Genomic DNA, 15,173 nt, shown 5'->3' with positions numbered 1-15,173 from the left:
GTAGGGAAAAGCATTCAAATTAAGCCCATGGTATATGTCATTCACAAAATAACAGCCACATGGGAATTCTAAAAAGGAAGCAGTGGCCACTTAATCTGTAGCCTGCAGATGTGTGGTTGGCTAACAGTCCCTGCTCTGAGCTGCCCCATAATGGCATTTAGAAGCCTGCTATTGTATATCCTCCCCAAAATGTAATATCCCCACTATGCATCGTGAGACATTTGTGTCACGTCCAATAAAACTTTGTCCAACTCTCATAGCCTGTAAATGCCTTTGAAATTGTCCTTTGGGTTAAAGATGGAAAAAAATATCACTTGGAAAAATATTTTCAAAGATGGAAAAAAATATCACTCCAAAATTAGACTCCAAGTCATAAACACACAGATGATATGGAATGACATATCTTATAAATAACATTTCTGGCATTTAAAATTCTTTGTGCCTCACACCGAAAATTCTGAGAAAGCTTAAAGCACACACGCATCTCACACACACACACACACACACACACACACACACACACACACACACACGGTGTCCAGGTAATTTCATATTTACTTAAAAACCGTGTGGGTATGTGTCCAAATACCAGGCAGATGGGAGTGAGTTAAACATTCTTCAAATAATAAAAATTCTAGGGAATTCTCTGGAAGTCCAGTGGTTAGGACTCAGCGCTTTCACTGCCATGGCCCAGGTTTAGTCCCTGGTTGGGGAACTAAGATCCTGCAAGCCACGTGTCTCAGCCAAAAAATAAAATCTAAAACATGGAAACTTTACAAACCGTTTCAGCTACAGTTAAGTTTAAAAGATTAAAATATGTACCAAGCTTTTTTATTGTACTTTGAAAAATTTCAAACCTACAAAAGTAGTACAATGAATACCGATATACCGTTCCTCTGGATTCACCCATTAATATATTCCCACACTTACTTTTTCTCTCTCACCAAACTCACACACATGCATATGTTTTCTTGCTGAATTATTTGAGAGTAAATTACAGATATCATGACTCTTCCCACCTAAGCATTTCAGCCTGGATCTCCTAAAAACTACATTCTCTTAGCCCCCATATGATGACTAAATTCAAGAAATTTAACATTAATAAAATAAGACTATCTAATATAACATCCATATTCATATTTTATCAATTTTCCTAATTATGTCCTTTACAGAAAAAAATATTTTTTTCCTAATCCAGGCTCCAGCCAGGATCATACCTTGCATTCAGCATCCTCAGCTCTGTAGCTTCCTTTAATCTGGAGACGATGACGTGAGTTTTGAAGAATGTGGGCCAGTTGTCTTATAGAATATCCCTCAATTTGGGTTTGTCTGATGTAAACACAAGACTGCTACAGAAGTCGTCATAGAAATACACCAGAGGAAAGCTACCTGCTGTGTTTGGGGTCTGATCTCTTGGTAAAGCATCTCCTCACATTTTCATTTCTTTTTCTTTAAAATTGTGACTCATGGGACTTCCTGTTTTAACCTGTCCTTTATTCTTCTAATTGTCCTCAGACAATCTTCAAACCGAGACTTGCATTTTTCTATCCTGACTTTCAAGGTCATCTCTGAAGCCTTAACCCTAACCCGCACTTCCCCTTCCCTGGTTGGCAATCATTTCCAGGGTTCCTTCCCCCTTGGAGCTCTGATGTTCCCCTCCAGGTAGCGAGCCTGCATTGCTGTTTTCATCCATCCCCTCTCAATCAGTGAGAAATGCACTCTACATGCAACAAAGAGAAAGACCAATCATCAGTGCGTTAAATAAGAATTTATTTTTCTCATATAAACAGTTCAGCAGAAAGTGTTTGCTGACACCAGATCAGCTGTCCAGCCATGCCATTAGGGTCCTCGGCTTTTCCTGTATTTCCCAGTCCACCATCCTTTGTCCTGGTTATTATGTTCCAGGCTTATCTCCTAATTCATGGAAAGATGGCCACTATCGCTCCAGACATCAAGTTCATGTTCAAAGCAGGACGAAAGGGAAGAGTGGCATGTAGCTCCATCTTTCCCTGTTAGCTTTCCCAGAAATTCCTTTAGAAGACTTCTGCTTCTTAGACCTCATTGGTCAGGATTTGGTCCCAGAGCCGTGCTTAATTGCCAAGGCAGCAGGAAAAGTGGGAAACAAGAGTAGCCTTATTGTTGAAGCCAGACATCTCCTCAGCCGGGACTGAAGGCATTGAGAGGCAAAGGGGAGATGGACAACAGGTGGGCAACATACAGATTCTCTGGCTCCTCCAACGCTATGTAGATTTACTCATTCTCTCCTGCTCAATTTTATTCTAGGTGCCTTCTCAATTTTTCTTCATTTATCTTCTCTCCCTTCTACATCTCCTTGAAAAATGGACTTTCACACAGTTTTATTATCACTTCATCTTCCTCCTAGAGTCAAATAATATTACAACCACTGGTACTGTCTCCACCTTTGACAGGTGAAGAAAGCTGAAATCCAGCAAGGTGAAGACCCTTGCCCAAATTCACCCATCAGTTGAGAGGCACACCCAAGAATAGAACATAACTCTATTATCAGCATTGTCAGATCTGCCGCTCAGAATACATGGTGCCTATGTTCCACTCTGCTCTGTTTGGACCCTCTCGCCCATACCTTGGATATTTAAATATAAAATCCTCCATGAGGCTTCATCAATCCAGTTGTTTGTTTCTGGAAACTTCTCCAAAAAGGAAAAATAATGAGAAAACCATATTTTTCCCTTTTTACTTTTTTAATTTATTCTCTAAATATGAAGGAGGGAGAAGTGAGGTGATAGACTATTGTCTTCCTTGGAAATCATTGCTCCTCTGAACCCTGAGTCTGAATTTGTAGAGCTTCCATCTCCAATACGTCTGTCAAGTGGCAATGGGACCATGTCTATTTAGATGCATCATTCTTGTCTTTGGCCTTGTTGGGAAACATCTTGGGACACCCAGGGCAACACAAACATAAAATACCTTTATGAAGCAGCCAGCATCTCATCCCTGCACTGAAAGATTTAAAAGGGGGACAGCGCACCCAGAATAGAAACAGTCAGAGAGGGAGTCAGTTTGAAGGTGTAATTGACCTTGGTCTTGAAGGGTAAGACTTAGCTGATAATAAGATATGCGGCAAAACTGTTACAAGCTAAGAAAGGGAAGCACAAATATGAATGCTTTTTCAGGGGTCTTATAAGCAGGTCAATGGAGGGGGTGGGGGGACCAGTAGAGGGCAGTGGTTAAAAACACATGTTTTGAAGTCGGACAGACCTGAGTCTGAATCCCAGTTCTGCCACTTCCTAGTTCTGTGATTCCCCAAGCAAGTTACTCCTCTATGCCTTACCTTCTAAGCTGTAAGATCATGATAATATTAATAACTACTCAATGGCACTGTTACGAGGATGAAATAAAATAAGGTATGTAAAGTGCTCCATGCTAGTGCCTCAAATATAGTAAATGCTTAAAACATGAAAGAAAAAACTACTGATCAGAGTGCAAAGGTCAATGTACTGGACTCTTAGGTTTAGGAAAGTAGGTTGTGGCCAGTTGTGGAGGCTTTGGCTCTAAGGCTAAAGTGTAATCCAAAGGAAGCCATTAAAAGTGTACCAGCCAGACATGAGCTAATCCAGACTGGAATCACAGCTGGGAGAGGGGGAATGGAAAGGCACTGCTGGATGGAAAGCCTGTTAAGAAGATGTACAAGAGCCCTTGATTTATGGTCTTTATTTCGTGGCTGCATTACTAGTGTCATCAATGAACTGAGAAGGAACAAATGGGATGGCCGGACAGTTGTGAAAAGAGTTGTGTCATAGTTTGAGGCCTATGCTAGAAATGTATAAATACAAAATTTAGAACTTCCAGCTATTCTGTGTGTTGGGAAGCATGTGCACTCATTCAATATATGCTCACTGGATATTTATTATGGCAGAATACTAAACCCTAAGCAATGTTTACAATAACATCTCACCCAACTAAAGATCACTCATCCTAGAATCTCCAAAACTTTGATTCTTGAAAACCCAGGCATTAGAAAAAGAGAAAGAAGGAAATCTTGTCCTTTATCAGGCCCTCGTTCATAGCTCATTTGCTCATTTTACAAAGAGGTCTACACATAACGTCTGAGTATCTGCATTTTTAGCCATAGCAGATTTAAGTAATAAATTAGAAATGGTAATCAGAGCACTGACTCTATAGAGCAGACAGATTAATGATAGTTGAAGTGACAGCTGATAAAGAATTGTGGAGGAAAAACCATAAAAATTTGACAGTACTCCAAAAGCACAGGAGTCTGTGGTCAAAGTTATAGGACATGAGTGCCTTCAAAGCCCCTAAGGCATCAATGTGTTACCAAGTCTAAGTTCATACTGCTGGCTGCATGACAGGCCAATAAATTAAGAGACAGGGTGTTGGGACAAGGAACAGCGGCTTTATTCAGAGAGAGAAGATGGTGGACTCATGTCCCAAAGAAACATCTTGCCCAGGGTTTGGATGCTAGTTTATCTTATAGAGCAAAGAGGGAGAGGTGAGGAGGTAAAGGGAAAAAGGTGACAAGTTGTTGTAAGTCTTTCCTGGTCCAACCAGACTCTGGAGAGGAGATGCGTTAATGTCTTCCTTCCTGCAGCCATTCAGAGGTGCGCCTGGTCAGGACGTTTCCTGGGAGCTAAACACAAGTATTTTATCTTAACACTCAGGCATGGGAGGCAGGGTTCCCAGAGATGGGCCACTGTGGACGCTTTAAGCTGTAGGCAACATCCCTTTAGTGATTAACTTGTAGCAAAAGCAATAGAACATAAAGGTTAAAGTAAAAGAAGCAGCTCCAATATGGAGTCAGGTTTTTTCTTCCCTGTTACAAACACAATAACCCAAATTCATAAAAGAAGTTTACTCTTGTGTTCAATAGATCTCCAAATCTTTAGAAGTAAAGCTACACCCAAAACTTGAATCAGAGATACCAGTATAGAATTTCTGACAAGTTTTTCTAAAAAAGGGAGATGAGAAGTGAGGGTGTACTTGGCATGGGGAAAGAAGTGTGTTCTCTTCTGTCTTGTTTTTAAGGAGACACAAGAGCATGTTTCAGGAAAGAGGTGAAGATGGACGATGCTGAGAGAGAAGGGAGAACCGCTGGATCCGTCCTGAGTAGGAGAGAGGGATGGAGGCTGAGCTCAGGGGAGGGACTGGATTTAGACAACGTGAGGGGGAATGGAAGAGGTGGAGCTCACGAGGGGGGGGGTCCATGCAGGGATTTGTGAGCCTCCTCTGGTGGCCTCAGGAGGTGCTGGAGGCTCAAGGAGAGAAGGGAGGAAATAATCGTCTAGGAGATGGAAGAGAGAACACTGCCGAGTGGCATCAAGGCCCCTCTCCCATCTCATTGGAAGGAGGCAGCAGTGTGCACGGCACATTCGGGGACCACAAACAGATCTGTTCATGGGTCAATGCTGTGTAAGTTCTGCAGTCAGACGGGAATGAGGACAGACAATAAGAAAGGCATAATTCTTGGGAAACTGAGTGTCCAATTCATCTGGCCCAGCATAAGTTATGAGAAAGAACATTAACAAAAGATTAAAAATGAGAAACTGGACTAAGACAAGATCACGAAGGGATACTGAGTACCTGGATTTTGTAGGACATTGGTGTGTTTTTCTTTTTGTTTGGTTTTGGGGTTTTTTTTCAGCTTTGTTGAGGTAGAGACAATTGAATTTTTCAAGGTTTTCTGTGTATATCAGAGTACACACATGGCAAAATCTCAAATTTGAAGTCTAAAATGTTCCTTTAAATGGTAACTTCTTTTAAACATGTTTATTTTATTCATAGATTGATGGAACTAGTTCAAGCAGCCTGAAAATATTTTGTGGCTGATCCCCTTAATTTTGGCAGAATATCCTTAAATTTTCTGTCCAATTTTTCAAAACCTCCAGAGATTTTCTTAGTAACCCAATCCATTGTTTAATGATTCTTGTAGCTAAGAAACAATTCCTTATAACTAACTTGAAAATCGTCCCTGGCATCAGAGCACAGAACAAACGGCAGCCTTTTCCCCATGTTACCTGCCAAAACAACAGCAATCACAGTCTTTCAAGAGATACAACAGCTGCACTGGTCCCTCTGCTTGGTAATGTCCATCTACTTCTAAGATCTCATGAAATCAATTAGAAAATCTCCACTAGAAGATATACAAGCCACAGACGTAATGAATTGCCTGTCCTGCAAATGAGCGCATGTGTTCACAGGCTGCTGACACGGGATGCTTTCCCACTGGTGCTTCACCAATGCCTAATTCTTGAGTTTCTCAACCTGGGCACTACTGACATTTTAGGACGATAAAACTTTTGCGGGGTGAGCAGTCCTGTGCATTGTGGGATACTTAGCAGCATCACTGGACTCTACCTATTATATGCCAGTAGCACACCCCCAAGTGGTGATGATAAAAGGTATCTCCAGATTTTGCCAAATGTCCCTTTGGCTGCAAAATCATCCTGACTGAGAGCCACTGGCTTGGTCCTACCTCATTTCAAAAGGTCTAAAGAAAACCAGCTAATTAAAATCAGTGTATTTTCATCTTTGCAAAAAAAACAGATTTTCATGCATTCGAATCATCTGTAAATAGCTTCAGATTATTTTTTTTATTGAAGTATAGTTGACTTACAACGTTCCAGGAGTACAGAAAGGTGATTCAGTTATACACACACGCACATATACATATGTATTATTTTTCAGATTCTTTGCCATTATAGGTTATTACAAGATATTGAATATAGTTCCCTGTGCTATACAGTAGGTCCTTGATGTTTATCTATTTTATATGTAGTACTGTGTATCTGTTAATTCCCAATTTATCCCTCTTCCAGATTATTTTTATTAAAGAATAATCACTTAAAAAAAAAAAAAGTCCAAATTTTCCCAAGGATATAAACTGAAGGGTAAAATCACCCCTTTCTCTTACCATTATTGTCCCACTTCCCAAAGACAACCACTGGCAATAGTTTCTTGTTAGTATATCAGAATTGTATAAATGATAGAAGTATATATCTTATACAAATAAAACCAGACTATATAGGCTGTTGTTCAATGTACTTTCTGTAACTCAGTGATATGTATTGAATATCTTATTATATTAGTAGGTGTATATCTACCTCACTTTCCAAAATGTTGAACTGAATATCTTATTATATTAGTAGGTGTATATCTACATCGCTTTCCAAGTTGTTGAACTCAATATCTATACAAGAATGCAGAGTTCTATAATTACATTATATATTTACTTAACAACCCCCTATTGCTACTGGTATTTTTATTTATTTTGTTGTTGGATATCTGAAATAGTTATTGATAGTTAGCATTTAAAATAGAAACCATAAAATAAGTGGGTTAAATATAGGGAAAGTTTGCCTTTGTACATGGTTTTTCATATTTTGTTTTTGTAAATTTTGCTTCCTAACAAAGTATTTTAGCAAACTGCCTCTATACCTTTTATGCTGTGGGTAGTTACCCAAGAAAATAGGAATACTGCATATTTTCCATAGACTATAAAAAGGATTTCAAATGCTGGTAATAAGTCATAGAATCCAATGAGACTCTTATCTTAGTGTTCGCAAAACCCATGGCTATTCAGAAACACTACAAAAAATTAAACAACACTCACCTCCTTTATTTGAACCTAAGTTAGCAGAACTGTCTCTAAGCAGTGACTGCACTGATTCCAGACTAACCATGCTGACATTTTCCATTTTAACGTTTAATGTTGTTACAGAATGAGGGTTATAATTTCACTGAATTACTGTTTTCCATAGACAATGAGTTCCCTAGACACATTCGTAAGTGCTTGTGCACTTCTGTCAAGGTCTGTCAAAAAAGTAAAAGCTCAGTTTTATTCCATTAGTGATAAATCCCTAGGAACTTAGCTTCCAAGATATGTCTATTGAAACCCTTAAGATTTTAGTTCTGATAGAGGGATTCAAGATTTGGACACAAGCCAGGTCAGATCATGTCTCCCCCCAAAAATGATAACCAGCCCCAGCATAATCACCTCACTATATGGTTAATGCGGGTGGTTTCCTCAAAACCACATTATTAAAATGCTTCACTGTACTTGCTCTTTGGCTTTGGCCCTTGAATTACTCTGGCACCCGATTAAGTCAAAGAGGAGCTATGATCACTGCAAAAAGTCTGGACCGTTTTTCCCTTTTCTGTGCACTACAGCTCCCCCAGACCCACAAAATGCAGATACGTGTTTTTTAGTTATAAGGGAATGACAATAATTTGTCCTCCAGCTGAAAAAATGAAAGCCACTGATTTTCACTCAGTACTGTGTCTCACTTGGCAACCAGTATATGTAACTGTTCATCTGTTTTTCCATCCACTTAATCTCAAAGGATTTCCAGGAGAAGAAAGAGATTTAAGTGCTTCATCCAAAAATATTTCTGCTGTTGCGATTAAAATGATTAAGCATGTTTTCCAAATTGCTTCAACTTTTGACTGTAATATTTACCTGACTTCTTATGCATCGGAGTAACTTTTCAGTTAGGGTGCTTTTTAAAAAATAATAATTTATAAATTTCTTAACTTATGAGTGATTTTTGTATGAGAGTATTCAAATGAAAACAAACTGTAATCACAAAAATTTTAATTCAAGTATCACTAAAAGCAAGATGCACTTATACCAACATTAAGTACTAACTTACACCATGCTGACCGAGCCAGTGCCTCATCCCTGCCATGTTGTCACTGTCATCAACTGCCCCCTGCAACATGAGGGCTCTGCTAAGTGTTTTACTTCAGTTCTGAGTCTGTTGCTACCCATTCTCTGTTGAAATTAATTTCCCGGTCCCAGTGCCTTACAAATTCCCACTGCAAAAATATATCCAGATATATTTAATACTTGATTTACTGTGGTCAGAAAGCCTTCAAAAACTTATTTAGAGTCTGGCGCTCAAGATGTCGAAGCGAGGACGTGGTGGGTCCTCTGGTGCGAAATTCTGGATTTCCTTGGGTTCTTCCGGTTGGAGCCGTGATCAACTGCGCTGACAACACAGGAGCCAAAAATCTATATATCATCTCTGTGAAGGGGACCAAGGGATGACTAAATAGACTTCCTGCTGCTGGTATGGGTGACATGGTGATGGCCACCGTCAAGAAAGGCAAACCAGAGCTCAGAAAGAAGGTACATCCAGCAGTGGTAATTCGACAACGAAAGTCATACCGGAGAAAAGATGGTGTGTTTCTTTATTTTGAAGATAACGCAGGGGTCACAGTAAACAATAAAGGCAAGATGAAAGGTTCTGCCATCACAGGACCAGCTGCAAAGGAATGTACCGACTTGTGGCCCAGGACTGCATCCAATGCTGGCAGCACTGCATGATTCTTTGGTGTATTTGTAAAAGAAAAATATAATAATAAAAATTACTTGCTCCATGTCACTCTTCTTGACACCACCTAACCCTTACCCTCTCTGTAAAATAAAACTACCCAGTGCAAAAAAAAGAAAAAAAAACTTATTCAGAAATGCATCTACTCCTAAGCCATGTATTTTCCCTGTGAGGTAAGCTTAGCAACATTTGCACTAAATCCCATATTCTTAAACTTTTCTGTCTCATCTATTCACTCCTTATCTAAAAGAGCTTGCTATCACATTTAAGACTAAACAAACTTAATTTAAAAATAAGCAAAAAAGAAAAAAACAATGATTCAAATGAAGCCATTCATTGTCCTCCTGCTGTTCTCTTCCTTCGTGCTTTGATGCCTGGTGTGTGCGTGTTTGCAAATTCACACACACCCAACACTAACATAAATGGAGAGATGTAAAAGTGTTCGCTTACCCCGTTTAGGCTTCACATCCAGAAATCACTGAATCTTCCTTATTTAGAGCCAAACAACATAGAACCATCTAAACAGAGATTCTCAGTGAAGAGTAGCTTATCAGGATTGAGGGATAGATAGAGTAAGGAATGTATGGCTTAACAGAGCAGCTCCAATATTATAAGTTTATATTTTGAAAAGCCATTCTTTATTCTTTTCTTAATAACTACAGAAAAATAATAGAACTGGACCAAACTGTCTTGGTTGCTATGCAGCCACAAAAGATATATACTCTTTCACACCATACACAAAAATAAACTCAAAATGGATTAAAGACGTAAATGTTAGACTGGAAACCATAAAACTCTTAGAAGAAAATATAGGCAGAATACACTTTGACCTAAATCGTAGCAATATTTTTTTGGAACTGTCTCCTCAGGCAAAGGTAACAAAAGTAAAAGTAGACAAATGGGACCTAATTAAACTTAACAGCTTTTGCACAGCAAAGGAAACCATTAACAAAATGAAAAGACAACCTACTGATTGAGAGAAAACATTTACAAATGATATGACCAGTAAAGGGTTAATATCCAAAATATATAAACAGCTCATACAATTCAATATCAAAATAACAAAGAACCAGATTAATAAATGGGCAGAAAACCTAAATAGACATTTTTCCAAAGAAGGCATACAGATGGTCAACAAGCACATGAAGAGATGCTCAACATCACTTATCATCAGGGAAAGGCAAATCAAAACCACAATGAGATATCACCTCACACCTGTCAGAATGGCCATCATCAAAAAGAACACAAATAACAAGCATTGGTGAGGATTTGGAGAAAAGAGAACCCTCCTCCACTGTTGGTGGGAATGTAAATTGGTACAGCAACTGTGGAAAACAGTATGAAGTTTTCTCAAAAAACTAAAAATAGAGCTACCATATGACCCAGCAGTTCTGCTCCTGGGTATCTATCTGAAGAAAATGAAAACACTAATTTGAGAAGATACAGGCACCCCAATCTTTATAGCTGCATTATTTACAATAGTCAAGATACAGAAGCGACCTAAGTGTATCAACAGAGGAACGGATAAAGAAGAAGTGGTACATATATACAATGGAATATTACTCAGCCATAAATAAGAAAAATAATGCCATTTGCAGCAACATGGATGGAGCTAGAGATTATCATACTAAATGAAGTAAGTCAGACAGAGAAAGACAAATACCATGTGATATCACTTATATGTGGAATCTTAAAAAATGATACAAATGAACTTATTTACAAAACAGAAAGAGACACAGAAAACAAACATGGTTAGGGGAAAGAAGTGGGGGAGGGATACATTAGGAGTTTGGGATCAACATATATACCCTACTATATATTAAACAGGTAAACAACAAGGTCCTACTGTATAGCACAGGTAACTGTACTCAATCTTGTAATAACCTATAATGGAAAAGAATCTGAGAAAGACTATATATTGTACCAATTACATATTCAATATGAAAACAAGTGGCCATGAGTTCCACTCTCACGATTTGCGTATTAACAACACAACAGGATATTTTTTTCTATTTTAATATGAAAGTGCAAGAGTATATCATGCAAACTGAGAAGGCAAGAATCTGTTGGTGGTAAGACACAGAGAAGAAATTGTGGGAAAGTGACAAGAGAGGGAAGGGGGCGATTGGGCTTCTATAGGTGGTAAGTTGTGGGCAGGTAAACCCATGGGAAAACCAGTGGAAGAGAGGCCTGTTTTAGTAGGTTGCTTGCGCAGACTCATCTCGGTGGCAACTTTCCTTCCCTAGTGATAAGGGCTGTTCCCCTCCTGATTCAGGAGAGAGCAGGGGAATACCTTCACCTGGAGAAGGGACTTTTACACAGCTTCAAAGACCCCTTCTACAAAACGCTTATTAATCACAAAGGCTAACTGTACAGTGGAGAACTGTGGGAGACATTACCTGGATGCAGTGACCGAAGTGATCATCACCAGGAATGGGACAAAGCAGATCTTGCACTACCTGACAGGTTGACATGAGCATCTCTTCTGTGAATTTCTTGCCGAAGGTGCCTAACCTAAATCTACTTATGATGAAATAAACCAAAATTCAGGACCACTCTAAAAAATAATTCACGATAAGGAAAGACTGAGAAATGCTTTCAGATCAAAGGAAACTAAAGGACTGTGACAACAAAATTCAAGGAATGACTGTGAACTAGATCCTTTCACTATGAAGCACATTTTTTGGTCAATATATGAAATGTGAATGTGTTCTGAGATTTAAATGGCAGTAAGGGATCAATGTTCATTTTCTAATTTTGATGGTTCTAGTGTGGAGAATGTCCTTCTAGTAGGAGAATGTCCTTTCTTATAGGAAATACACACCAAAGTTTTTAGGGGGATGGAGCATGGTCAGGAACTTACTCTCAAATTGTTCAGAGGGGAAAAATGTTCTTAACAATATATTTGCAACTTCTCTTTAAGTTTGAGATCATCTCAAAATAAAAAAGTTATTTTAAAAATATCTCTAAGATTCCAAATTTATTTATTGAATCATAATATTTGAAAATGTAGGACTAATTTCATGACACTATCATTAAAGAACTATACCTGTTTCTGGGTCTTCCCTGGTGGTGCAGTAGTTAAGTATCCATCTGCCAATGCAGGGGACACGGGTTCGAGCCCTGGTCCAGGAAGATCCCGCATGTCGTGGAGCAACTAAGCCCGTGCACCACAGCTACTGAGCCTGCACTCTAGAGCCCACGAGTCACAACTACTGAGCCCATGTGCCACAACTACTAAAGCCCATGCACACTAGGGGCCCACGAGCCACAACTACTGAGCCCACATGCCTAGACCCCATGCTCCGCAACAAGAGAAGCCACCACAATGAGAAGCCCACACACTGCAACGAAGAGTAGCCCCCTGCCCGCCACAACTAGAGAGAAAAGTCCACACGCAGCAATAAAGACCCAAGGCAGCCAAAAAATTAAATAAATAATTTTTTTTTAAAAGAACTATACCTGCTTCTAAATATAAATTTTAAAGACAGGACATAAAAGCACAATATTCATAAAAGTAAGTCAGAGAAGAATTTTCAAAACAACAGGATGAAAACACAGGCAGGTATGTTTAGTTAAAATGCCTTCAAACAGTCTCTGTGACTGAAGCCTGACAATTCATCAAAGAATTTTTCTGAAACCCTTGATTTTAAAAATTGGTTCTTAAAAAATTAATAAATACATAAAACAGTCTCAACACAGATCGATGTATTTATATGGTATCTATATGTACACTGAAGGTCTCTGAAATGTGTGATGTTCTGCCAATGACATCCTGTGGTATACAAATCCTGTGTCTTGACTCTGTTCTAATCAATTTGTTGAGAAGAGATTGATAAACAATTTTTAAATAATTTCATGAGTGAGAACACTATGTGTAAAAAGCTCATTATTAAATAGATTTGACTATTTCCTTTATCAAATGATGTTCTCTGAAACAAGTAAGGACAGTCAAAACCTGACATAGATGGATTTCTCCCCTAGGAGAATGTCACCTGCCTTGTGATCAAAATGTTCCACTGTATGTTACCAAGGAAATAGTCACTTTTATTCTTTTCATGTTTTGATGATAGACCACAAATACGTTTTTACACAATAAGCTTTATTGACTGTTCAAACTATTCTGTTTTTTTCTTTATAATTGACTATTATTACTATTCTATAAGGTCTCAATGATTTACAAACTTAGTAAAGATAATAAGCAACAGAATTATCTTGGATTCTACAATAATCTTTGAAATCCTATAAATCTGAGGTTTTAAATGGCACAGTTAATTTATGTCCCTCCACACAAAAACCTGCACATAGATGTTAATAGGAGCTTTATTAAAAATTGCCAAAACTTGCACACAACCAAGATGTTCTTTCCTTAGGTGAATGGATAAACTGTGGTACCTTCAGACAAAGGAATATTATTTAGTACTAAAAAGAAGTGAATTACTAAGCCATGAAATGACCTGGAGGAACCTTAAATGCATATTACTTAGTAAAGGAAGCCAATGTGAAAAGGTCGGGAACTATTTTATTTGATGCTATAGCACAGTGTCTTGCGCAGGACCTTGCCCTCGGGAACTACCCCCGACATGAGTGAGCATGGGCTGTGCTTTCCTGTTACCACCCCTCCTCTTCCCCCAGTATCAGACCAGCAGTAATTCTAAGCCAATGGTAACAATGCAAGAAAGTCTTGATTTTTTAAAATGATTGGATGAAATATTTTTGAAAGAGAAGAGGGGAATTGAGCTCAACTGTAAAGTATGGGCAGACATTTCATAGAAAAAGAGGGATGGTGAGGACATTCCAGGTGGGAGACATGAGAAAAAGCAAAGAGCAGAGAATCCTGGCACCTTCTGAGGACACAGAAAAGAACATCCTTTAGGGGTGGAGGTTCTTGGAAAATAGTTGGCGTCAGGCTGGTGCGCAGGGTGAGGCTGCATACGGACGGTGGTGCCTGCCAGGCTGACAAGAAGGAAGGTCTGTGCAACGTGGGGAAACCGCGCTTTGCAGTGCCTTGGGTAAACCTCTCTCCCCTCCCTCCTCGCAGTTGCTCCCGGGAGCGGGCAGGATGTCTCATGCGCCCTGGGCTACTTCCCGTGCGGCAACACCACCAAATGCTTGCCTCAGCTGCTCCACTGTAATGGCGTGGACGACTGTGGAAACCAGGAGGACGAGGACAACTGTGGTGAGCGTGCCCCGAGTCACAGCTGGACGGGGGTCGGGTCACAGTAGCACCAGGGGACAGAGGACCAGGGTCAAGTTGCTGAGACCTCTCGGTACAGAGAGAAATGAGAAAATGAAGTTGAAATACAAAATATATGGCACTTGGGCTTCCCTGGTGGCGCAGTGGTTGAGAGTCCGCCTGCCGATGCAGGGGACACGGGTTCGTGCCCGGGTCCGGGAGGATCCCACATGCCACGGAGCATCTGGGCCTGTGAGCCGTGGCCGCTGAGCCTGTGCTCCGCAACGGGAGAGGCCACAACAGTGAGAGGCCCGCGTACGACAAAAAAAAAATTTTTTAAAAAAAAAAAAAAAAAAAAAAAAAATATATATATATATATATATATATATGGCACTTAAGGAAATCTTACATTTATTTTATTAGCTTAACATATCCATTCTTATAAAGAAGATGCGGTTTTATACATATATATGTTTGTGTGTGTGTATACATAATATATACACAGTGGAATACTACTAAGCTATAAGAAACAATGAAATAATGCCATTTGTGGCAACACGGATGGACCTAGAGATGATCGTACTAAGTGAAGTAAGTCAGACAAAGACAAATATCACATGATATCACTTACATGTGGATTCTAAAATATGACACAAATGACCTATTTA

The 15,173-nt window shown here is 39.3% G+C and overlaps 1 protein-coding gene and 1 pseudogene across 4 annotated transcripts in view; both read left to right on the top strand.

Annotated features, from left to right (window-relative positions):
• Positions 1 to 15,173, top strand: part of RXFP1 (relaxin family peptide receptor 1) — a 104,516-nt gene that overhangs the window by 25,220 nt on the left and 64,123 nt on the right. For 3 of the 4 annotated variants that reach the window (XM_007446624.1, XM_007446625.1, XM_007446622.1), the window contains exon 2: positions 14,371 to 14,508. In XM_007446624.1, coding sequence (XP_007446686.1) covers positions 14,371 to 14,508 — 138 coding nt within the window. Of the gene's footprint in view, positions 1 to 14,370; positions 14,530 to 15,173 lie in introns of all 4 variants that reach the window. The other variant, XM_007446623.1, reaches the window with a different exon arrangement.
• Positions 8,899 to 9,400, top strand: LOC103077581 (60S ribosomal protein L23 pseudogene; annotated as a pseudogene).

This window comes from Lipotes vexillifer, unplaced genomic scaffold (assembly GCF_000442215.2).
Source record: "Lipotes vexillifer unplaced genomic scaffold, Lipotes_vexillifer_v1.1 scaffold1862, whole genome shotgun sequence".
NCBI classification, from domain to species: domain Eukaryota; kingdom Metazoa; phylum Chordata; class Mammalia; order Artiodactyla; family Lipotidae; genus Lipotes; species Lipotes vexillifer.
This window is presented reverse-complemented; position numbering and strand designations above follow the sequence as displayed.